Raw genomic sequence first — 25,217 nt, forward strand, 5'->3', positions numbered from 1 at the left:
CCATGGTCTGGCAATTGACTGGATTAGCACCATTCAGGACCCGAGTGCGCCAGACTTGAGAGGTTCAATCTGTATTTTCAACATGAAACAAAGGAAATACCTTTTCTCCAGAACATCCAAATCCCACTTCAAATGTGCAGCAACTTTCAGAGCAAGAAGTTTTAAAATACGGTTTCTCTTGTTATCAGGTGGAGGCTGAACCTGGTTCTGCTCATTTACTGATGGTTTGGAAGCCTGTTCTAAAAACTGGACAATCAGCTGAACAGGTGGAGGATCTATAAACAGGAAAAAACAACACATTTGTAACTTAATTTTTAGGCACAGAAACAAAACATGTCACACTGAAATCAAATAACCAGTAATATTGAGCAGAGACACTATTTTCTTGGTATTTATACCGTGTCTTTTTGCTCAACAAATGTGAAGTTCATGAGTTTTTACACTGAATTTACCCAGATTTTATTTTAAAAACTTCAGTTAAATTATTTGGATGCCATGATGAAATACTATTCTTCCTATTTATTTTCATTATTATTCAACCACTGCTAACCATAAAAGAGATTTCCATACTAAATGTGCCTTGAGTACACCTACTGTTATCTATGAGTAGAAAGTCTAGTAGCATGGTTAAAATCTGATTTTGAGCAGGTCTAAATTTAGGAATGGCCTAATAGGTCAAACTAATGGTCCATCTAATATTCTGTTATCCAACATTCATCAATGCCAGATGCTTTAAGGGAATGAACAGTACAGGACAATTATTATGCAGTCCCTGCTTTTGGTATTTAAAGGCTTAAGAACACCCAAAACATACAGTTGCATTCCTGAGCTACTGATGGACTTATCCTCCATGAATTTATCTAGGTGGTTTTTTTAAACAATTATATTTTTGACTTTCACAAAATGTCTGGGCAACAAGTTCCACAGGTTGACTGTATGTTGTGTGAAGTACTTCCTTACATTTGCTTTAAACCAGCTATCTATTAATTTCAATGTTTATAGGTCATTAATAAAATTACTAATTGCTGTAGACTAACAATAAGTCAAGAATAGTAATCTATTATATATTTTAGACAGTTTGTGCACCTGTCTATGAATCCATTTGTTCAAGAATGCCTCCTAAATGGTAAGTGGTAGGAGCCTCAAATTTGGTATGTAGCTTCCTCTTATTATGACTTAAAGGACAACATGATGTGTGTAAAATGCAATTGTTTTGTATCAAATGGAAAGCGAGAGGTGAGACAACAGGGACTGTTATACTCATGAGTGACCAGAGAGGGCAGTAAGCACCTCGGCACTGGGGACAGCCACTGGTCAGCAGCATGGCCTTTGACATCCCAGTCCGGTCTCTGTCAGAAGCTGGCGGAAGGCCTGCACAGCCCCCCCTCACCCTGATCCAGCCCCTATCTGAAGTCGGTGGGTGGCCTGCATGGGCCTCCTCACTCACCTAGGACAGTCCATCAGAAGCCATCAGGAAGCCAGCACGACCCTCCCCCTGGGGAGAAGTTTGTAGGAGGTCAGCACAGCTTTCCTCCCCACCCAAGCCCTGAGCAGGCTTCAGACCCAGCCAACGTCAGGTAAGTCTTCTAGTAGCAAATATTTCAGTCCATTTTAGAGTCTTCTGAGGATCTTTTCCTGTACAGCCTCATTGAAATTAGCATTCTAAGAAAATAGACTTTTTCCTCAAGTATAACTTGGAAATTAGCTGAAAATAATCTGTTTCCACATCAGCTTTTCCACGTTAGAGGGACACACATGTATTTTAGAACGGTCAATCTACGTTCCCTTTAAGCTGTGTGGCTGCTCAGCAGTCTATTAAATGCCGTGCAGATGCTCAGCGCTGCACCTGAGGGAGAGGCAGCCCTCTCCCTAGCCCAGACCAGATGCATTTGTGGGAGAGGTGCCTCTCCCCTCAGCCCAGGTGATGCTGGGGTGTGTGTGTGGGGGGGGGGGGGGGAAAGAGAACTGGAGGGAGTCCTCTCTCCCTGCCATAGCCACAGGGGCAGTCTGCTCCCCAAATACTTCATCTCCAGCCCCACCCCAGAGCCCTCACCCCCCCACACTCCAGCCCTGAGCGCCCTCCCACACTCTGAACTCCTCAGCCCCACCCCCACAACATAAATTTCATAATGTGCACTTATAGGGCAATGATGCGTCACATCACACCCGTAAGTGCACATAAGATTAATTTTGCATATAGGAAAAATTAAAGGGTACATTACTGTCAATCGCAGTTAAGGCAGGTGATTAACACTTTTTTAAAAAATGAGTGTTAAGTGCCATTTCTAGAAGTGTGCAGTTAACAGCACCAAGGCAGGGAGCAAACATCAGCTGGGCGAGGGGTGCCCCGCTGTCCATGGAACCCTGTTCAGGGGGCACCAGTGCACGTTGGAATAGAGGTGCCCCTCTATCTGCTCCCCTGCTCAACTGCTGTTCCTGCCTCCTCCTTCCTCTCATGGAGCCATCCTGGCTAAGCTGCTCTGCACTGGGAGCCTTCTTCTTATTTACTGCAGGGGCTGGAGAAAGCTAAAATCGGAGTTCTCAGAAGTCCTGATTCTAAACAGTCAAGGCTATGCTAGCACTGTACAGTTAAAGGGCATGCATCAATTTTGTACCACTAATCAGATGAGTTAAAAGAAATTTCAGGTACAAACCTGCCTAAATCCCTCTGAAATCTTTGAGGTTTTAGAATGACACTTTTTGTTTATATAAAAAAAAGAAAAAACTGCTGTGAAAGAACCAAACAAAAAGAAAAATTGTGAAACGAAGTGCCGTAAAAGCAAAATAAAAAACCTTCTAGCTTAGGTCTAGGCCAGTGGTTCTTGAAGAGTCATATATGGACCGCCAGTGGTCCGTGGCTGTCTTGCAGGTGATCTGCAGGCTCAGGACTTGCCCTCCCCTGCAGCAGGAAGAGAGCTTTGCAGGGGAAGGAAGTCACTGGGGGGATGGCAGGAAACTGCTCATCTGGGGGCTTTCCCCACTGCTCCCATTGGCTCAGCCCACTCTTATACCCTCCCTTCCATCCAGACCACTCCCACCCTCAACTCGCTCCTGCATTCATTTTGTCATTTTGGGTGGCTGGCTGGTGGTCTGCAGAAAGGTCTGTGTTGCATGGGGTGGGCTGCAGGCCAAAAAGTTTGAGAATCACTGGTCTACGCTATGTCTACACTCGCACAGAGATGTAAGCAACTAATCAACTAGTCGATTGTCCGATAAGCAAAAGCTTATTGGAAAGGTGACACACTAATCAACTAGTCGCTTCCTCCCCTTGCGGCCTTCTCAAAGAGGCAGTGAGGAGGGAGAAGGGCCAAGAGAGGGAGTGCTCGGGAAAGCAGGCTTAAAAGCCAGTTCCCATGTACTCCAGCTCCGTGGGAGGGGGCAGGGGTGTAGTGGTGGCATTCCAACTTGTAAACGTACAAGAGTTCCCACTGGGGCTCTTGTACATTTCAAAGCAAAAGTGCTCACACAGAGCCTGGGGTCAGGCTGCAGGTGTGCATTTCAAAGATTGAAATGCCCAAAAGCCCCTGTGATGCTCTTGTATATTTCAAAGGCAGAACACACTAACACTTATTGACTAATTAAATAGTCGATGGAAATCCCATCGACTATTCGATTAGTTAATTAATCAAAATTTAACATCTCTACTACACCAGCACATTCATTGCTAAAACTTTTGTTGCTCAGAGGTGCATGCTTCATTGATGAAACTATTACCCCTCATTAGCGGTGGTTTTACTTTGTTGCCAGAACTCTCTCTTGGTGATAAAGAGCCAGCTGCAGTGGCACAGCTGTGCCATTCTAAGATTCATTGTGCAGACATAGCCTTTGATGTTAGAATACTAAGGTAACAATTTTTTACAACAGCAGTTTTTGTTGTTCTTTTAAAACCTTTTTCATGACTACATGTCAGCTTCCACTAAAGACTTCTCTCAGTTATGCTCAATTATATGTTAATATTTAGTAACTGCATACAATACCACAGTAGTGCATGGATCTTTGCAGTTAATATGAGGCAGTCATGATGTCTGCAAATATCTATCCAAAAGATACTGATCCTTAAAATACTTTATCTGTGGCAGACCATTCCTGTGGCACAGACCACTCCTATAAGTACCCCACTGAAATCACTAGCAGTAAGCATTACATGCTGCAATATTTGTAAGATCTGTCCCCAAAAGGTGAATGACAAACACATTGCTAGAGAAATACCACCGGGCAAGAGAATGGACAGAAAGGCAAAGGTGATATAGGACTGGATATAGGGTTGCCGGATGACTGTCTGTTATTCGGGTCCCTGTCAGGTAAAAAAAAACAAAAAACAAAAAAAAACAAAAAAAAAAACAGAAAATACCGGACACATGAAATGTCCAGTATTTCCTGTTTCCCTCGGACGGAAGCCCGGCGGGGACAATGTTCCCCTGCCATGTCTGGCAGGGGAGTGAGGAATGCGGGAAGCCCGGCAGACTCAATTTTCCCCTGCCGTGTCTGGCAGGGGCGGGGAGTGAGGAGCGGGGGAAGCCCGGCGGGGACAATTTTCCCCTGCCACATCTGGCGGGGGCGAGGGAGTGAGGAGCACAGGGCCATTTAAAGGCACAGCACCCTTTTTTTGCTTAACAACTTTGGTCTCCCCCCTCTTTTATCCCCCCCTCAACAGATTTTTTCCCCTGGTTTTGTGGGTTTGTTTGGGTTGGGGGGGGGGGGGTGTTCAGTATTTTTTGTTAAATCATCTGGCAACCCTAACTGCATAGAGCATTCCATCGACTACTTGACTAGTAAATTAATCGCTACTTAACATCCCTAGCCCTGGACCAATTTCCAAAATCTTGGAGTGACCTTCCCCATCAAAAATTATTGCCTATCCCAGCACAGAAAGTGATTATATGGTAGGGGGACTAAGGTTAACAGTATACATTTTTCTTACCATGGTTTTCATCACATAAGTTATCTGAAAGACTACAGAAGTAGGCTTTAAGGAAGAATGTGACAAAGGAGACAAATAGCATAGCATATAAGTTCAGGAAAGATATTCCTGATGTAAAGAATAGTATATAAGAAAGTATGTAAGTGCATGAGACACACAAGTAAAAGGAGCACTAAGAAAAGCAATGAGCAGAAAACAGAGCCTGAATAGTATTATAGCAGAAGACGATCAAGATGTAAGGAGAGACGGTACAGGCTTTAAAATAAGAGGATGAAAACTATGATTGTGTGTGTAAGAGTATGTTATGGTGACATCTTTAGAACAGCAATATTTTAATAGGTAACAGAAGAACATGAATACTTTTTTTTAGGTTTTCACAAACATTGTCCACAACTTCTGTTTTCAACCTATACTGCATACAGTCTTCAGTCGCCGGGGAACAGCGTAGCGAGCGGCAAACCCTCTGCCACTTTGCAGGGAGGCAGGAGAAGCCCAGCGCAGCCGCAGGCAACAGGCCAGATGGGGAAACCCAGCCTCCAGCCTGCAAGTGGGGGCGGAGGAGAGGGGACAAGGCGTCCGGCGAGAAGGAGTCAGCGGGGAACGGCGCGGCGAGTGGCAAACCCTCCACTGCTTTGCAGGGAGGCGGGGGAAGCTCCGCGCAGCCGCCAGCAATGGGCCAGCTGGGAAAATCGTGTTATTCCGGGGACGGTTGTGTAATTAAAAAAACGTTCCATAAAAACAAATTGTGCTATCGCAAAAATGTGTTAAACGGGCACGTGTTAAATGAGGAATTACTGCATGGGCATAACATGGCATTATAATATTTTTGGTCTTATCTTTTTCGTATGGTTCCTAATGTTCTGATAGCTTTCCTGACTGCTGCTGTACATTGAGCAGATAGTTTCATAGAACAATTCAACGTCCCCAAGACCTCTTTCTTGAGCAGTAAACGCTAATTTAGACCGTATAATTTTGTGTACACAGCATGTTTTCCAATGTGAATCACTTCATGTTTATCAACGTTAAATTTCACAGGCACTTTGCTTACCCGGTCCCTCAGTTTTGTGTTATTTGTCATTATTGTGTAATGCCTTTGTAACTCTCCCCAGCCATCACCTAGCCAGACAGGAACCCCCCCGTAACATTCATTTTTGCTTGCCTGAAGCATACAGGGCACATAGAGCAGTAAAATCAGCATAGTCTTTGATGCCTTGCTAAAAGGCCTGGATATGCTGGCTGCTGTGACCCTGGATGGCTGTAAACAGAAATACGTCAATTGCTGACCAAGAGGCTGCAGAGGAGTACCCTTGACTGAAACCCATATTGATATGAACACGCAGTCGTCCGTGGGGGGAGGAATCTCCCGCCCAGTAAAGAATGTCCAGTACTCACAATTCAGTTCTCTCTCTTGCAAGTGTAAATTAACTTGAAACTCCCTTGTAAGAACTGGTGTCACAAAGACGGACCAACACACGTTGGCATCTTAGATAAGAAAGAGGATACTGGCCCCTATGGGTGTAAAGATGGGTCCAGCAGCACACTTACTCTGAGCATCAATCTACCATCTATCTGCTGGTCAGGTTAGGTGATTGGCCTCCCGAGGTTCCACGGGGATGCCCACCTCGTATTCATCTTTCCTAGGAATTGAGGGATCAGCCCTGGCTTGACACGCTGGAGTCGAGAGGCACAGAAGGGGGTAAAAATTGTACCTGGATGTGTCCTTTGTTTTAAGTGTCCACATAGACTGAGAGCTCTTTAAAGATTAAGCTGTCACTTGGTACCATTATTTCTATTTTCTATCTTTATTTTCTTTGTAACCATTTTTTAAGATTTATATTTGCTAGCAGTTAAGAAATAGAGCAATAGCCATTGTAACCATATGGTTTATAAGCTTCTTTAATAAACCTGTAACTGTTTAAGTTTTAACCTGACTCCTTCAGTTGCTGTAACAGAACCAAGCACAATTTAAAAGAACTCCAGCCAGTTATAAGGGACGGATACAGGCAGAGCTGGGCATTTGGATTGTGTCGCTTCCAGAGGACAGATCAGTAGGGGCATCTCTTAGCCTTCCCTAGGCTGCCCGCTGCGAAGGGATCATGTATCCTAGCAGTCAAAGTCTGAGGGGTAATAAGCTCTCCCTGTAAACTCTGGGGCGTCTGTTGGCTGCCCACCGCAAAGGGACCCCAGTCCTAGCAGTCAAAGACACGGACGTTAAACTTTCCGGGGTGCCCGTCAGCCTCCCTAGGCCGCCTGCTGCAACAGGACCTTGTGTCCCAGCAGTTGAAGACTCGGGTGCAACATACACACAGACACTGACCTGACCATCGGCTGACACTGCCTTAAGTCACTTGTACCATCTGAGTAACCTGACCACCTCTCTGTTTACCAAACCCTTTCCCACACGAGCAGGAATAACTGAACAGAGGGGCTGGGACAGCGGGGCAGGAAAGACTCGTGGAATTAGGAAGCCTCTCCCCAGCCACCGGACCCCCTGGATCCTGATGGTAAAAGCGTAGAGGTCCCAAAAAGAAAAGACGCCAGCACATCAGCCTTGAGACCTAGGCCCACCCCCGCCGCCTTTTTCTAGCCGGGGCATCACACCGGGGCACAGGCACCTCCACAGCCGCCCCAGGGCGAGCGGGCCCCCGCCCACAGCGCCCCGCCGCTTCACGCGAGACACAACCCCGGCAGCAGCGCCCCACCCCGAGCTGCTCCCCAGGCGCCCGCTAACCGCGCCGGGACTAACCGGGGCAGGACTTCTTCAGGTGCGTCTCCAGCAGCGCCTCCTCCAGCAGGAACTCGAACCAGGAGGTCTGCGGCGGGGTGCAAGGCCGGCTGGAGGTGGCCGCCTCCCGGTCCGCAGCCTCGGCGCTCATCGTGCTGGCCCGGCCCAGCCCCCGTTCGTCGTCGGCCTCAGCGACCCCCGCCGGCTGCCCCGCCCCCAGCCGGAGGAGCCCCGCGAACCAAGATGGCCGCCGCTGAGGCGCCTTGCGGAGGGAAGAGGCTCCGCCCCATGCAACGTTTCTGGCCACTCAGGGAACGGCTGGGGCGGAGCCGGCTGCAGCCACCATCCTGCAGTTCTATTGGTGCGACCCGCACGGAGGGGCGTGGCCTGTCTCAAAGCTCGCGCCGGCGCCAGGCTAGACCCGCCCCTCCACTGATTGTTGTGCGGTGAGTCGCTGCTGCTCGTTGTCCCCCAGCAGCGGCTCCCGGGGCCATGGGCTCGATGAGACTCTGTTCTTCCAACGTGTCATCCAGGCCCATCCCACAGCTGCGGCCCTGCTCCGCCTGCCTTGTGTTCCAGCTGGGGAACCCGGCTGAGCCCTGTCCCGCTCTGTCCACCCACCCGGCGCTCCAGCTGCAGCGGCGGGAGGGAGGGAAGTGCCGCTATCTGACCCCACTCCTGGGCTGGAGCAGTGAGTGGGTGGAATGGAGCAAGCTCCTGCCCTCGTAGCCTGCTGCACAGCTGGAAGGGCCCCTGCCCAAAGTGTCACCCCCCCTGCCCAGGCTGGCTGACGGAGATGGGGGAGGCAGTCTCCTTCCCCTGCCATTACCTACCCATCCACACTCAGGGCCCTTAGTGATCTGTCCTAGGTAAGCCCCTGTTTCCAACAGTAACTTTCTAGCCCCCTGGGCCAGAGTTCAACCACCAAATATAGACAGCACCTGCATTAGAAAATGGCTTGGTTTGGGGACAGTTTCAGGAAGGTCGGCCCCACTCATTTCATCACCTCTCCCGCAACTGCTTACTGTCCCCCATCCTCGCTCATTTTCACTGGGATGTTGGAGGTTGCTTTGGGCTGGAAAGTGAGATCTTTGGGTTCAGAGAGTTGGCAGGGGTGAGATGTAGGGGTGGGGATGGGAGGTGGTATTTTATGGGGGTGGGTGTCTCAGGGCTGCGGCAGGAGCGTGGGGCAGAGGAGACGGTTTGAGGTGTAGGGTCTGGGCAGTGATGACCTCAGGCGGCTCCCAGGAAACAGTGGCATATCCTGCCATGTGCTACGCACACAGCTCCAAGTGGCTGCAGTTCCTGGCTAATGGGAGATGTGGAGCCAGTGGTTGAGGTTGTGTAGAGCCCCCAGCCCCTCCTCCACCTAGGTACCTAAGGGACATGCCAGTTGCTTCTTGGAAGCCTACCTGCCCTTCTGGTGCTGCAGCCAACCAGACTTTTAGCAGCCTGGTGAGCAAAGTGGTCAGGCTTTTTGAGCAGGCATTCTCAAGTTTGAAACCAGATGCCTGGTCACCCTAGTAGGTGAGTGAGTCATCTCTTATAACAGGCCCATGTCACTTATATAGAAACACATGATAACCCTCTAGTAAAGAACAATAGCGGTGCAAAGTCAAGTACTCAACATTTAGGAAAAGCCAGAATTAAGGTTTCCCTGCAACTTCAATTAGAGCTCTTGTTTATATGTATCACTATACAGTCCAATGACATGATATCACACTGTTTTTTCCCTTAGGTTTCCATTCCTCATTCAATGTCCAGGATGGACGGTGGTTCTTGAATGAATATGGGTCAGGCAGTGAAGGAGTGTTACCTATAGGATCCCTACTTTATGCACTGCAGAAGACAGAAGTGTGTAGTGAATGAGGAAGAGGGTTTGCAAAAAGAGAAGATGGTTGCAGAAGACAGAAGTGTGTAGTGAATGAGGAAGAGGGTTTGCAAAAAGAGAAGATGGTTGCATAGGCAAGACATTTGAATGTTGCTCTGGAAAATAGGATTCCATCCCTGCCTCTGCCACAGAGTTCCTCAGTGATTTTCTGGCTACACAATGAGGGGCTTTTGGACTGGATTTGCGAAAGTGTTGAGTACTAATACCTGCAACTGAAGCTATGCTTCACACTTACAATGTGCTATCTAATACTGCTCTGAAAACCAGGCCTGGATGTCTTACATTGAGCACCCAGAATTAGTAGATACTTCTGACAATTTAACCTTAATACATTTATGCCTCAGTATCTCTAATGCAGTGATACCGCCACCTAGTGCCACAAGGTTGTGGAGAAGATGAACTCAATATTTGTGAGGCATTCAGCGTCTCTAACAGTGGTCTTTAATCTTTTCAAGCAAAAGATCACTTTTTGAATTTAAGTGCAATCCAGGATCTACCTCAGACCCAAATACCCTTGCCCCACCTCCTTTGTGCCTCTTCTCCAAGGTCCTGCCCCTGCTCATTCCATTCTCCCTCCCTTTCACCAGGCAGGGTCAGAAGGTTGGGGCACAGGCTCTGGTCTTAGGCTAAGGGATTTGGAGTGCAAGATGGACTCGGAGTTAAGCTTGGGGCAGGGAGTTGGGATTCAGGAGGAATTCAGGGTACAAGCTCTGTAAGAGAGTTTGAGTCCAGGGGTCTTAGGACTAGGACAGGGGCTTAGGATGTAGATGGGAGTTTGTGACTGGGGCAGGGGCTCGGAGCTGGCTCCAGCTGGACACTGTTTACCTCACATGGCTCCTGGGTGGTGGTTCAGTGGGGCTGAGGCAAGTTCACCCCTGCCCTGGCCCTGCACCGCTCTCAAAAGCAACCAACAAACTCTCCTCCCCCCACCCCCGTTCTGTGTAGATAGAATATAGGGTTGGAGAAGAAGGGACACCCTGACATCAGTGCCCCCTCCTCTCCCTTCCCTGCTCTGAACGGCAAGCAGGAGGCTCCCAGGGGGCAGGAGGGAGGCAGCTCCAAGGCAAAGGACAGGAGATGCATAGCAGTGGAAGAAGAGGCAGCTGAAGTGCTGTGCTTGGTAGCCTCTTGGCCAAACCAGTCAGGATCACCTGTCAGAGGCTCCAAGATCTACCAGTAGATCCCAATCTACAGGGTGGTGACCACTGCTCTATAAGTAGAATATCACAGAAATATCAATAGGAAAATTCTGTACTCAGACTACAGTTTGAAGCATGTGTTAAATAGGCATGGGGCCATACATTTAGTAAGGATTAAAAGGAGTCATAAAAATGGAAACTAGGACAAACTACAAAGGGTGACTCTAAGCAAACATTTTCCATGACTTTGCATAAACTAATCAATATTTGTTTAACATAAAAGAACAAGTCATGGTTTCATTTGCTGTCCTGTTTTTGCTATTGCATAGTACCTATCTGATAAATATCAATATTTTACATATGGTTAATGTGAAGGATTTCATTGTACTAATCAGCACATTTTTTATTCATTTGACATTTTTCACTGAAGCATGTTTCAGAATATTTGTATTAGAACAATTATTGTATTTCTCAAAATCTCCCTTTTTAAATAGAGTATGCATTCTGTAGGTCTACTTTTCATAGATCAAGCATAAAAGTCAGTATAGTATTGGAAGGTTTAATTTTAAAGCAGTATTTCATGGCTGTGCACCACATTTTACATAGAATTGTCTAGACTAAATTGGGCTTTGTATTATACTGTTGTGGTATTAATTAAAATAATTTAAAAAATTGAGTATAAAATAATGTAATGCATAGTTTATAACTTTAGAGCATTTTACAAACACTAGTGAATCCACACAAATTAATCCTATGACATGGACATGGTCACCAGTTTAGAGAGAAAAAGCTTAGAGAGACTTGTCTTCTGCCATGGGAGTTAGTATCAAAGCCGGGATTGAAATTCAGGAGTTCCTCACACCAGTCCTGTGCTCAAAATATGACGTCTCTTCAGAATCTCACAGTAGCAGCTCTCTTTAGCTATCATATTCAGTTAGGGCACGTCTACATGGCAGGGCTAAAGCCACAATAAGCTACGCAACTTGAGCTACACAGCAGGAAATCCGAGGAAGAGCAGTCTTCCTTCAACTTCCCTTACTCCTCGTAAAATGAGGGTTACTGGAGTCAGAGTAAGAAGTCCTCCAGCTCGCCATTATTTTGATATTATGTCGATATAACTGTTTTTGGTGTAGACGCGGACTGTGTTATTTTGGAATAACATCAGTTATTCCAAAATAATGATGTTGTGCAGACATAGCCTTAGGGGCTGTGTGTGCAAGGGGAAGTTGGAAAAGAAAACCTTACCTAATAAATTGCTTCTAAATCTTTGCAACACTCTTCCCTGAGTGTGTGATCAACAACATAGCAATGTAACATGTAGACTGCAGATGTGGCAAGCCAGTGAAGTGTTTATACACTATACAAAAAGAAGTTCTGATCTTTCTGCTATCCCCAAATTTTTACTTTGTTTAATCCCAGCCCTAATGGCATTATATTAGAGACAATATTTAGAATGGTGTGTGCACTGGCGGAGAAAGGAAATAAGAGAAGAAGACAACTATCAATTAAAGAAAAACAAAATAACAAAAATCCAGAAAAATAATGTTTTATATTTAACATCTATAATTATAGTTGTGATTTTACAGTCCAAAATGTTTGCAATTTTATAAAAACCTCCCTACCAGTAAGTTTCCACTTGGCTGGAATCACACTAAGATGAGGAAGAAAATAACTGAAGTACTTGCATGCAGGATGTTTGTAATAACTCACTTCAGCCTACAAAAAATTTCATAAAATTATGCCCATACTATGAAAGTCCTACATTTCAAAGTATTCAAGAGAATTAACATATTTAAAAAGCTTTAAATTTAAATATCTATTTATACAGTGCATACAAAAAGTTTCTATATTCAGACTGCCACTTAAGGGAAAGGTGAGTGATTCATGTTAAATGCTTCACTCAATAAATAAGTTATTTATTTAGTGGATTAGAAACATTTTAGCATCTTAGACAAAACTTTAAGTAGAGTTCATCTCACAGGAATGTGTTGGGTTCCCATCTCTCCATTTACAAGCGTTCAGTTGAAAGTGCATAGAGTTCTTTAAGCTTGTCAAACTTTGGTCCCCACTCGTGGAGGTCATCATAGTTTAGATCTTCATCAACAATAGACGAGTCTAAGGAACTAAGGCTCCCTGCTAGAGAGCACTGCCCTTCCAAGCAGTAAAAATGAATAGTGTCTGCTGGAAGACCACGTAGATCATCGTCTGCGGCATCTATTATTTGAGACACATATTCATTAAAGTCTGAAATACTGTGGACTTCAGAATTTGAGTCTCTTTGATGTGTGTGTTTTGTGAATGGGTCTCTCTCTGGAAAAAGATGCAACTTGAAGGGTGGAGCAGTGGTCTCTGAGGAGAACTGGGGAATGCTTTGCATGGGTTTCTTTATTTCACCTATATCATAAGCAGTCTGAAATAAATAAATTAATGCAAACATTAAAGAGACACGTTCAACACAAAACAAATGCCCTGAACACCAAGAAATGGATATTTTTAAACTCAAATGGAGCAAAAGATATAGGAGATCTTCACAGACTGAAGAAGAGGATTTGGAAATCACCTTCAGATTAGACAAAATCTCTGTAAATACTGACATCTTTGGCCACAAACAAAAATCTACCATGTTATGTGCAAATTCAGAAAAGTGCAAGGCAGATGTGGCTGTAAATGGAAATTTTACTCCAAAATCATTAGGTCTACTCATTGGCTACGTCTAGACTACATCCCTTTTTCGTAAAAGGGATGTAAATTAGACGTATCGCAATTGCTAATGAAACGTGGATTTAAATCTCCCCCGCTTCATTAGCATAAAAATGGCTGCCGCTTTTTTCGGCACGGAGATTTGCAGAAAATAAAGCCTTTTCCGAAAGGTGAAGGTGCTTTAATACACCACAATCTGTCTCCAGGAGATTCAGATCTACAAGAAGACAAGTCAAGTCACTAGAAAAAAAAACTTGGGGGGTGGGGAAGGAGTCAGGGAAGGAAGAGGGTTACGTGAGCAAGATCACCTGGTTGCTTTAGTACAGGGATGGGGAACCTCTGACCCGTGAGCCAGATGTGGCTCCCTGCTTCCTTTCATCTGGCCAGTGGCAAAGTCTCTGTGCAGTGGACTGGAAGCCTTGAGCCTTGGCGCTCCCCTGTGGCAGTGGAGCTAAAAGTGCCGGCTTGCTGAGATCTGGAAAGCTCTGCATGCTGTCCTCACCTGCAGGCACCACCCCCACAGCTTCCATTGGCCGGGAACTGTGGGCAACGAGGGCTGTGGGGGTGGTATCTGCAGGCAAGGGCAGCGAGCAGAGCCATAGGGACATGTCTGGCTGCTTCTCAATCTGCCAGAGGTAAGTGTCCTGCTTCCTCCCATGCCCTAACTCCCTCCCAGAACTCTGACCTCAACTCCCTGACCCACCCGAGTCTGCTCAAGCACCTAAACTCTCTTTCAGAACCTGTACACTTAGCCCCTGAGCCCACTCCATCACCCTACCTCCCACCCAGACTCCGCACCGCTACCTCAGCCTCTTGCCCTGAGCTCCCTCCTGCACTCCAAACCCCTTGGTCCCAGCCCCGAGCCCCCTTGTGCATCCAAATCCTTCTCATCCCAAGCTCCACCTCAAAGCCCGCACCCCTAGATGGAGTCCTTGCCCCACTCTCACACCTGAACCCCTACTGCAGCCTGGAGTCCCCTATCACACCCTGAACCACTCATATTTGGCCCCATCCCAAAATAGGGTTGCCAACTTTCCCGACTGGATTCCATTTGCACCAATGGCATCTGATCCATTCAATCAGGAAAGCTGACAACCCTAAAAGCCTAGGGGGAAGCCCTAAGCTGCCACATTCCACCTCTCCACAGGGCTGTGTATGCTGGGACTGATTTTTTTCCGTGAGAGAATAGCCCCTGATAGGAAAAAGGTTCCCCTCCTCTGCTTTAGTTAGTAGCAGTGTTGTCTTCAAGTCAGCATTGTCAAGTCCAGGTCAAGTCTCAAATCACTACAGTTCAAGTCTCAAGTCAAGTTTCGAGTCCCTAAAGTCACTTTCGAGTCGAGTCTCAATTCTTAATTTTAAAAATGTCAAGTCACTTTTGTACAAGCCATCAATATTGGCATTTTCAGACAATTTTTTCACCAAGTTGATTTAACAAAATTAGCAAGTCTCAAGTCGAGACTCAAGTCACAAACAATGAACCCGAGTCAAGTCTCAAGTTGAGTCTCAAGTCGAGTCACCTAGGCGACTTAAGTCGGACTCGAGTTCAAGTCGTGGGACTCAAGTCAACAACTCTGGTTAGTAGCACATGCCTCTTGAAAAGGGCCACAGATTTTCTTTGAAGAAAAGGTGAGAGAGTCATTAGGTTCTGAATTGCTGTGTGATTAAAATACTGTCAGGCTGCTATACCATACCTGGTCATGTTCTCCCCCTCCTTCCTCATTATAATTGAAGACATTTTCTCTAACATCTTCCCAGCTTTCATGTTCTTCAGGAATATGGTAAACTCCTCCTTTCCGAAACCCTGATCTCCCCCACTGACTCCACACTGTATATGAGACTAACAGAGCTGGAACAAACAGATGCAAATATGTTTATTATGTAGCCTTTACCTGCCTATGAAATGTAACCACATTTGAAAACAACCTGAGAAAAATTAGTATTTAATAGTTTAATATCCATATTCCCAGTCAAGAAGTGCATTGTTTAAACCCCAGTGTCCAATTAAACATAAGTAAGTTCTCCAGGAAGGTAATGAATCATCTATATGTTACATCATAAACTTCATTAAAAGGGTATTTTACTTACCTACAGGGATCCATTAGGACATTTAAATAGAAGGCATTTTGGCCAGTCTCTGGCCTTTCACCAATCCTGAGTAAATAAGATACCCAAAGTAAGTAAAACACTGTTTTAATGAAGATAACAAATGTCATATAATCATTTGAGTCATTACTTTTCTGAGATATGTACACTGTTTTCATTGTTAATATGTTGGAATTGACAATTTTATTAGGTGAGAGAAGCTAAGCAATCAGTTTATAATAACATTTAGTTTGTGTAGCACTTTCCGTGTTCCTAAACATCATAGTTATCCTTAAGCTTCTTTAAAAGAAATGTCATTAGAAGATCAGATTTATACCTGAACTACAACCAGAAACAAGCAGAAGGAACAGTTTTAACATGTTATCTGAAGGAATTGCATGTAGGGTAGGGATGTTAAATTTAGATTAATTGGCTAATCGAAAAGTCGATGCAATTTGCATCAACTATTCGATTAGTCAACAAGGGCGCCTCCCCAGGGCTGTTGCTACACTTTAAACGTGAAAGCAATGAGGGGATCCTGGGAGAGCAGGAGACTCAAGCAGTCCCCCGCTGGCCCCGTGCTCCCCGCGGCGTTTCAAAGCAGCAGCGCTGCATGGAGCCCAGGGTCTGGCCCTTCCCCCTGTTTCTTCCCCCCCAATTGCTGCCTCTTTCTGATAGAGGCAGCAAGTTGGGGGAGAAGCAACTAGTCAGCTAGTGTGTTAACTATTGGATAAACATTTGCTTATCAGATAGTTGACTAGTCATTCACATCCCTAATCTAGGGTGCAGCACTGGATAAAAACCTAGATCCTAGAAAGTTTGGCCATGGAGACAGTCAGGAAAAGAAAAAAAAAAACACACAACTCACGCCTTGTCCCTTTCTAAATGAGTAACAAGGAAGTGACAATAGTGCAGGTAAACATTGTGGTGGCCATACTAAGCCACCAGCAAATTAATAATTTTAACCAGTAGGTGCCAAGGGCAAGACCAAGTGATAAGATACAACACAGGAGATGGGCAGTGTGTGGGGGAAGAGAGAGAAAAACTGCCACCAAGGGGGTCCAGAAGTGATATAGTCCTGTCACCACACTAAACAGAACTTTATGCACGGAGTTGGAGCTCATTCTACGTAACTTAATCAGGATTGACTCAGACATTTCTATCCAAACTGCAGCTGCAGGAGGCACAATTCAAATATTATTTTCACAGCTTATTCTCTAGTAACATTCAGCAGTTTTATGCTGACAGACCTTCGGGGTAACAGTTTGAGCTTGAAATAGGTTAGCTGCAAGTGTGTTATGACTGTGTAAACAACACCCCATGATCTTGACTGATATAGACCACAGTTTCCCTCCACGTCTGTTTAAAAGAGCCTCCCACTATTTCCCTAACTCCTTCTGCAAAAAGCACACAAGCAGCCAAACACTGTTGTGCTTATTCACACATGTCCAGATATAGAACACACAACCCCCACTGACTTCAATGTATTGACAGATGTGTAAATGAGCATGGCATTTGACAACAGTCTGGACTAGAGCTGGTCAGGAGTTGTTCCCATGATTTGTTTTTGGGTCAAAAAACGCCAACTGGTCAAAATGGAGAAGTTCTGAATTTGATCAGGAAGAAACTGGGTGTCTCACATCCCAATCATTGTCCTAACTAGAGTAGTATTAGGGTTCAGTAATATGGGGACAATGGCAGTCTCTCTTTCCCCCTCAAAAAAAAAAAAAGTCAAAAGGTTGCAGTTTTGCCTCCCTGTCAAATAGGAAAATATTTTAGATCTCAACACTTTTCATGGGATTGGAAAACCATGTCCCACCAAGCCCTAGCTAATATTGGATAGGTTGAACATGTAGCCATGTATGTATACTCCAAGATCAACTAATCTGCACTGAAACTATATATAATATATATAAAACTTTTATATTGATTGTTTCCCTCTCTGAACCATCCCTTGTATGTTGCTTGTCTACTTACACTAAGTTCTTTAGGGAAGAGTCTTGTGCCTTCTTATGAACATGAACAAAGCCTACCACATTGTAGGTGATGCTAGAATACCAATAACGTGTTACCACCGCCACCACAGGAATTTGGGGGCAGTTGAGGCTTGGAGGCAAAAACAGCTGCACACGCTGTTTTGGGCCTTGTAGCTCTGTGCATCTGGGAATGCTTTAGAGGGGGATGCAAGTGAATGGAAGAGGAATCTAGTTTTACTTGAACCAGTCCTGAAGTCAGTGAACTGCAATAGTGACTTACAGTTGTTACTGTCCTAAACTGAGTCTGAACTGATGACCTATAGCAGAAGTAGTGGCGGTATCCTGGTTTTATTGGTGTATCACATAGTGGAGAATAAATTTAAAATATTTGCTTTCCTACCTAGAAAGACAAGGAGGCACATGCTGATTGCCAAGATTGAGCCAGAACTGAGTCCAGCTGGTTTTCCTGCTTTCACTTGGCTGATTTCACACCACCTTCCTTTATAGCCATCAGGACACTGGCAGACAAATTTGTCTTGGGAATGTGCAACACAGGTACCCCCATTCCTACAGTTCCAGTGTCCACAGGATGTAGCAGTGCAGTATTTAAGACCCGTAAGGTTATCCATCACTTCTACTTTGCCAGCTGGGCACCTGAATGATAAAACCAACAGATTATGTTGAGTGATGGTAGTGACAGGAATAGCATGTTACTCTGTCAATGCTGTGCAGTGAAAATTGTTCCGTAATTCCAGTTTGCTACTTACACACATTTCTAAAAATAATAAAAGCGTGAAAAGAAAATGAAAGCCAAGGAGCACCCATGCCACATCACTACCATGAAATAGTTGTGAACTGAATGGACATTCTAGGTATTACCATGTAAACAGAAACTCCAGATGTCACCCTACTTTGTTCATAGCTCCTGACAGCAGCATTGCCACAATGCCTGGAGAAGAAGAAAATACACTAAAGATATCCCTTTCCAGATGATCAGTCCCGCTCCCCCAGGAAAAACAAAAGCAAAGTGAACCTGCACTCGTGCCTTCTCCACAAGTCGACACAATGGAAAGGGCTATGACAGGGCTGACTGCGGCAAGCATTGGAATGACAGCCAACGGTGACACCCTGCTGCTTCGCCATTAAGCTGAACTCTGTGCTTTGGCCATCCCCAAGAAGAGGCTGACCGTTCAGCTGGACATCACACATGCAACCTGCATGAACAGAAAAGCACAGACAGAAACACACAGTGTTAGTCACAGCCCCTCTCAAAGCACACTGCGTGGCGAAGTTCTTTAAACACCTTCAAAAACTTGTATCATAGGCCCACCGACATGAGGGTGCTCCACCCCCTCCGTGCTCCACAACTTCCCCCAACCTCTGCCCTGCCCCCACTCCACCCCTTTCCCAAAGCCCCCCTTCTCTTCCCACCTCCTCTCCTATACACATCATGTCCTATACACACATCACAGCCAAGTTCCTCCCTCCCTTCTGGAGTGTCCCAAATGGGCAAGAGGCTCTGGGGGAACTTGGCTACTGGTGGATACTGAGCACCCACTAATTTTTGCCTGTGGGCGCTCCAGCCTCTAAGCACCTATGGAGTCAGCGCCTTGACTTGTATCATTATCAAAACAATCACAGTTTGCATGCATGCAAAACTGTCTGACTGCAGGATAAGAATTAAGTAACTCAAACACCATTTTACTAATGGTCAAGATTCCTTCTGAGATGTGTGTGCCTGTGTTCTTTCTGTCTGGCCCTGTTAAACCCTAAACAGATCTGAAGCCGTGAAGCAGGTGGTTTGATTGGGGCTCCCCTCACCCACCCTGCTGCAGCCTGAATAGGAAGTGTATGTGAGGAACCCAGATGCAAGTTACTGCTTCCTACTTTGCCTGAAATTGAAAGACAGAGCCCCACCCACATCCAGCCCAGCCTTGGGAAGTATTGGTAGTGACATTCTGTGCACAACCTCCTCACTCGCATCCAACAGCAAATATTCTAATATGGATCTATCCCTCTCCCCCACATGAAATTTTATCGATTAGTCAACAAGTCTATGGGGGAGGGGCCAGCAGCCACTGTATCAGAGGCAGCAGCGTGCGGCGTCAGGCGGGAACTGGTCCACAAGGGGAGCCTGTTTAAAAACCAGCTCCCCTTGTGGACCACAGCTACCTGTCACCCTGTGTTGCTGCTTCTCAGAAAGAGGCAGCAGCACAGGGTGGCAGCAGTTCCTGCCTGGGGCAGATCTGAGCTCCCAGATCCGGCACGAGCCAGAACTGAGCTGAGCTGCCTGCCCAGCTCCTAATACACTTTAAATGCAGAGCCACAGCAGGGGTAGGTCTTGGACCTTTCGCAAGCCAGGACTGTGCCAGGCTGCTGGACAGCCTGCTAAAAAATTTACTGGCAGGGAGAGGGAGGGAAGGAAATGCATGTAGTCTGTAGCATTAACCTATAAGCTTTTGCTTATCTGTTAATTGACTATACTATTACATCCCTAGAACCAATGGAACAGAGAAGCTAACTGTTCCTGCTTCCTGTTCAGAAAAGCACATCCCAGAGGGTGACACCCAGCAGTGAAGATAACCCATAACATGAATGGACAGTACTGAGTAGTAATTAATTACAAGACAATTATATATCAAGGTCTCATTTGTAATGTCACTACTCCAAATTTGTTTGACTCTCATATACATAATCTTGTGGGACACACTGTAACAATTCCTATCCCAGTATTTCAAAACACTCAGCCCACTACCAATAATAATAATGGTAATAACTGTAATTGCCCTAATAGGAGTGTGTGCTATCTGCAGCATTATAAGGGCCAAATCACAATACCAAATAGAAAAATAAATTGTTATACGGTTGAATCATATGTATACATTCATACTATACATATATGTCCATATACACTATAAAAGATAGACCATATCCATTCATAGATATTATTTGGGAGCGCTCCTAAGGCTTAATCATAAAAATACATTCCTCAGTCATGGTCCTGGGCCTAATATTCCCAGACTCACCATAAGGGACTAAACACAACTGGTAAATAAAAACTGTCCATTAGTCATATGAGAGAATGTGCAGACTAAGGAACAGATGGGGCATGAATGTGTGAACAGTAAAGTAAGGTGTCCACATAACAGTGTTTAGCCTACTAGGTCACCTTCAGTCCATGCATTATGCTTTTCCGGGATGATGGGTAAACATCCTCCCTGGAAAAAATGAAGTGGGGGAATGTAGAAACAAAAACCCATGTAGCATAGGCCTGGTTTGAGGCCTGAGGTCTAGCTAACAATGGACAACACTTGGCTAATATAAAGCAAAGCTAAGCTGTGAGCCAGAGACATGCCTCTGCTCATAGAACTTGGCACAAGCAGGGCTGAGAGTGCAAAACACTAATTGGTAATAGGCCCAGGTGTAGAGCACTCATTGGTCCTGGGCATAAGTGGAAAGCATATAGTACCACCAGCTCATTAAAAAGTCCTTGGTACCCACTCCTCACAGATACCAACCCAGGTTCAGGAAAGGGTCTAAAATGACAGAATGATGGATAGAGATGATTTTTTTCAGAACCCACAACAAACATACCATATGAAATCAGCGTTGACCCTGATGTAGGTGTGCAAGGTTAGCAGTGCAGTTTATGGAACAGTCATTCAATGTATCAATACATGATCCTGCTTACAGTTACTCGTGGAAAGCAGATAAGTTAATGGGTGGAGATTGAACCATTGGCTGGGAACAACAATCCACAGCCAACGGGAGCTGTGAGTGCTGGTACCTGCAACCATGCAGGTAAAAACAGACGTGAGGACCCACCAGGAGCTAACCCTGACAGACTGGATCTGGCCTGCGGGCTGGTATCTGCCCACCCCTGTCTTAGGGTCGCAAGTGTGTTACGGTGACAAAATGTCCCTCTCAGCATCTCAGGGTAGACAGGGAAACTGAGGCACAGAGCAGTCACGCGCTTAGCCCAGAGTTACACAGTTAAGTGAGTTTCTAAGCCGGAAGGAGCACCCAGATCTCCTGACTCCCAAGCTCCTGCTCTGGTGTGTCTGAGAGTTCCTGATGTCTCCTCACACGCTGGCCTAGTGTGTGTGAAAGTGTGTCACCAGCGGAAGCGATTGTAACAGCCCACCACTTCTTCAGAGGACTAGACGACACCAAATGAAATTAATGGGTAGCAGGTTTAAAACTAATAAAAGAAAGTTCTTCTTCACTCCGGCTACGTCTACACTGGCCCCTTTTCCGAAAGGGGCATGCTAATTTCACAGGTCGTAGTAGGGAAATCCGCGGGGGATTTAAATATCCCCCGCGGCATTTAAATAAAAATGTCCGCCGCTTTTTTCTGGCTTTTAGAAAAGCCGGAAAAGAGCGTCTACACTGGCCCCGATCCTCCGGAAAAAAGCCCTTTTCCGGAGGATCTCTTATTCCTACTTTGAAGTAAGTTAATGCCTACTTCAAAGTAGGAATAAGAGATCCTCCGGAAAAGGGCTTTTTTCCGGAGGATCGGGGCCAGTGTAGACGCTCTTTTCCGGCTTTTCTAAAAGCCGGAAAAAAGCGGCGGACATTTTTATTTAAATGCCACGGGGGATATTTAAATCCCCCGCGGACTTCCCTACTACGACCTGTGAAATTAGCATGCCCCTTTCAGAAAAGGGGCCAGTGTAGACGAGCCCACAGCATGTAGTCAACCTGTGGAACTCCTTGCCAGAGGAGGCTGTGAAGGCTAGGACTATAATAGAGTTTAAAGAGAAGCTAGATAATTTCATGGAGGTTAGGTCCATAAAAGGCTATTAGCCAGGGGATAAAATGGTGTCCTTGGCCTCTGTTTTTCAGAGGTTGGAGAGAGATGGCAGGAGACAAATCGCTTGATCATTGTCTTCGGTCCACCCTCTCTGGGGCACTTGGTGCTGGCCACTGTCAGTAGACAGGATACTGGGCTAGAAGGACCTTTGGTCTGACCCAGTACGGCCGTTCTTATGTTCTTATGTTCTAATCAAACAATGAGGTACAGGGTGATGCATGATATCTAAGTAGTGTCAGAGAGTGGCAACCTGACAATGTCAGGAGTGATGTGTAACTTGTTTTGTACCTGTATATTAAGTGGTGCCTTGTGGGGACAGTCTTTGTCTAGCCAGGGGGCAGTAGGGATTTCCCGCTGCTTGAGCTAAGTACACTGGTATGACTTATGAGTACACATGCATAGTGATGTGGTACAGTTACGGATCACTATTACTGTACTTTGCTTAACAATAAACCTGGCCAGGCACTTTCGATCCTTATCTGATTTGTGGTCTTTGAGGGCTCTCTCGGGGTCTGCTGTGGTAACTAATTGCGCAAGTCAACACAGCACACATGCAAGCAGCCTTCTGGTTATCATCATCAATGGAGCAAGAGACCTGTCAGGACATTATGACAGCAAATCCTGACCTTACTATATCAGTGATAGAAATGTAGCTGTGTTAGTCTGGTGTAGCTGAAACAAAAAACAGGACTATGTAGCACTTTAAAGACTAACAAGATGGTTTATTAGGTGATGAGCTTTCGTGGGCCAGACCCACTTCCTCAGATCAAATAGTGGAAGAAAATTGTCACAACCATATATACCAAAGGATACAATTAAAAAAATGAACACATGAGGTGATAATTGGGGAAGCTATCTTTGTAATGGGTAAGATAATTATAGTCTTTATTATTTAGCCAAAGGATCAATGCCCACAAAACAGATATTAGACAGGATCACAAAGAAAAAACAGTTTCTTGCCATTTCAACCAGCAAGAACATTGTCTCAACGACTTGATACCTGCATCCTGCTTCAAAGGCCTTTTAAGACTACACTTGGAAGAGAATCCTCTGAACTGTCATTCATGCTTAAATTCGAGACTTTACACTTAAGTTTGAATAAAGACTCTAATTATCTTACCCATTACAAAGATAGCTTCCCCAATTATCACCTCTAATATAATTAATTCACAGACATTTACCTCCCCCCCTTCCATCCCCTTTCTGTTCTGAAATTTGATTTGTCCTTTTCATATTTGTTCATTTTTTTAATTGTATCCTTTGGTATATATGGTTGTGACAATTTTTTTCCACTATTTGATCTGAGGAAGTGGGTCTCGCACACGAAAGCTCATCACCTAATAAACCATCTTGTTAGTCTTTAAAGTGCTACATAGTCCTGTTCTTACTATATCAGTGATTCTATTACACCAGGGACACTACAACTTTCAGCGGGTATGCCTATGTGGGGCCTGGATGCTGATTATTCCCCAACATGCCAATTCTGTGGTGTAAAATCTTACTCCTAGGAACTTACTATCACCTACCTTGGAAATCATTCTCCGAGTGGTTAGGAAGGCGATTTCCTAGCACAATGCTTGCCAAATCCATTTCGAACCATCTGTTTGCACCCATAAATGAGGTTACTTCATGGTCTGCTCCACCATTATTAACACGCAAGGTAAACTCATTATTATAGCGCTCCATAGTCAGTAGAACCCACTGGCCGTTGTCTATGCGTAATGTGCTCAGTCTCAGATGCTGCTCTTTGTCCCCCAAATTGAAATTAATTCCAAAATATCCATCAACCACCTACAGGAATACAGGGGTAGAGCCCTTTAACAATGTTCACACACATACCAGGAGCACATGTCCAAACATCACAATGCAAGCCACAAATTCTAGTCAGTATGGAGTGTTCCCTGCATGGCCAAGCAGCACTGATCCAACTATGTTTGTTTCTCAGGAAGGACACAATGTCCATGAATAAGAATTGTTACTCAAAGGGGCAAAGCCTGCCCTTCTTACTAGAGGAACAGTCGTACAGTGGCACAAGTTAACTAACAACATTTGGATTGTTTACCTCCAATCTGATGTATCTGCTCCCATTTGCTGATGCCACGCTCAGAATGGTGCTGAAGGAAACCCGGGTGCGTACCATGAGTTGGACCTGGGTAATATGAGTACTAGGAAAGCTTTTCAGTTCATAATGAATCCAACTGTCACTTCCAAAATCCCACTCCAAGAGAACTAAATATAACATAAAAAACATAAATGTAACATCTTAATGTTTAGCACTCTCAGGCTGTGTCCAGACTCAGGGGTTTTTTCGGGAAAAGTAGCCTTTTTCCGAAAAAACTTCACCTGCGTCTAGACTGCAGCCGCGTTCTTTCGAAATTAAATCGAAAGAACGCAGCTTTTCTTTCGACGGCGGTAAACCTCATTTCACGAGGAAGAACGCCTTCTTTCGAAAGTGCTTCTTTCGAAAGAAGGCGTTCTTGAATGTAAATAGGGCTTCTTCGAAAGAGAGCATCCAGACTCACTGGGTGCTTTCTTTCGAAAAAGCGGCTTGCTCTTTCGAAAGTTCCACGTGCAGTCTAGACGCTCTCTTTTGAAAGAGGCTTGCAGTCTAGACATAGCCTCACAGACCTTCAGTTTTGCACACACAGTCCTCTGAAGAGGTAAACTGCATAAAGAATTTTCACTCATCTGAAGAAGTGGGTTGTACCCACAAAAGCTCATGATACCATATACATGTTTTGTTAGTCTTTAAGGTGCTGCTAGACTATTTGTTGTTTTTTTCAGTTACAGACTAACTCAGCTACCCCTCTAAAGTTATAAGAATTTTAGTTCAAAGAAACTCTGGCCAAAAAGTGCTTGGTGTGCTGTAGAATACACAGAACACACAAACTGTAAACCTCTTTCTCAAAAGTTAGAGCAGACAAAAATAAAGCAACAGGAGAGGGTGCTATAGCATATGAAAAGCTAACA

The 25,217-nt window shown here is 45.1% G+C and overlaps 2 protein-coding genes across 3 annotated transcripts in view; both read right to left on the minus strand.

Moving 5' to 3' along the window:
* Window positions 1-7,927, minus strand: part of INTS8 (integrator complex subunit 8) — an 83,381-nt gene extending 75,454 nt beyond the window's left edge. For both annotated transcript variants that reach the window (XR_016348700.1, XM_075920360.2), the window contains exons 1-2: window positions 7,668-7,927; window positions 101-275 (exon numbers count right to left, since the gene is read on the minus strand). Coding sequence is in view for 1 of the 2 variants with exons in the window: in XM_075920360.2 (XP_075776475.1) it covers window positions 101-275; window positions 7,668-7,797 (305 nt within the window). In the remaining variant the exon portion in view is untranslated. The remainder of the gene's footprint in view (window positions 1-100; window positions 276-7,667) is intronic.
* Window positions 7,928-12,257: 4,330 nt separating this feature from the next.
* Window positions 12,258-25,217, minus strand: part of LOC102445849 (neural-cadherin-like) — a 106,062-nt gene continuing 93,102 nt past the window's right edge. The window contains exons 28-33 of the mRNA XM_075920359.2: window positions 24,310-24,476; window positions 23,774-24,038; window positions 18,468-18,648; window positions 17,835-18,088; window positions 15,068-15,222; window positions 12,258-13,086 (exon numbers count right to left, since the gene is read on the minus strand). Of these exons, the coding sequence (XP_075776474.2) occupies window positions 12,685-13,086; window positions 15,068-15,222; window positions 17,835-18,088; window positions 18,468-18,648; window positions 23,774-24,038; window positions 24,310-24,476 (1,424 nt within the window). The 3' untranslated portion in view covers window positions 12,258-12,684. The remainder of the gene's footprint in view (window positions 13,087-15,067; window positions 15,223-17,834; window positions 18,089-18,467; window positions 18,649-23,773; window positions 24,039-24,309; window positions 24,477-25,217) is intronic.

The sequence above is a fragment of the Pelodiscus sinensis genome, chromosome 2 (assembly GCF_052426305.1).
Source record: "Pelodiscus sinensis isolate ZL-2025 chromosome 2, ASM5242630v1, whole genome shotgun sequence".
NCBI lineage: Eukaryota > Metazoa > Chordata > Testudines > Trionychidae > Pelodiscus > Pelodiscus sinensis.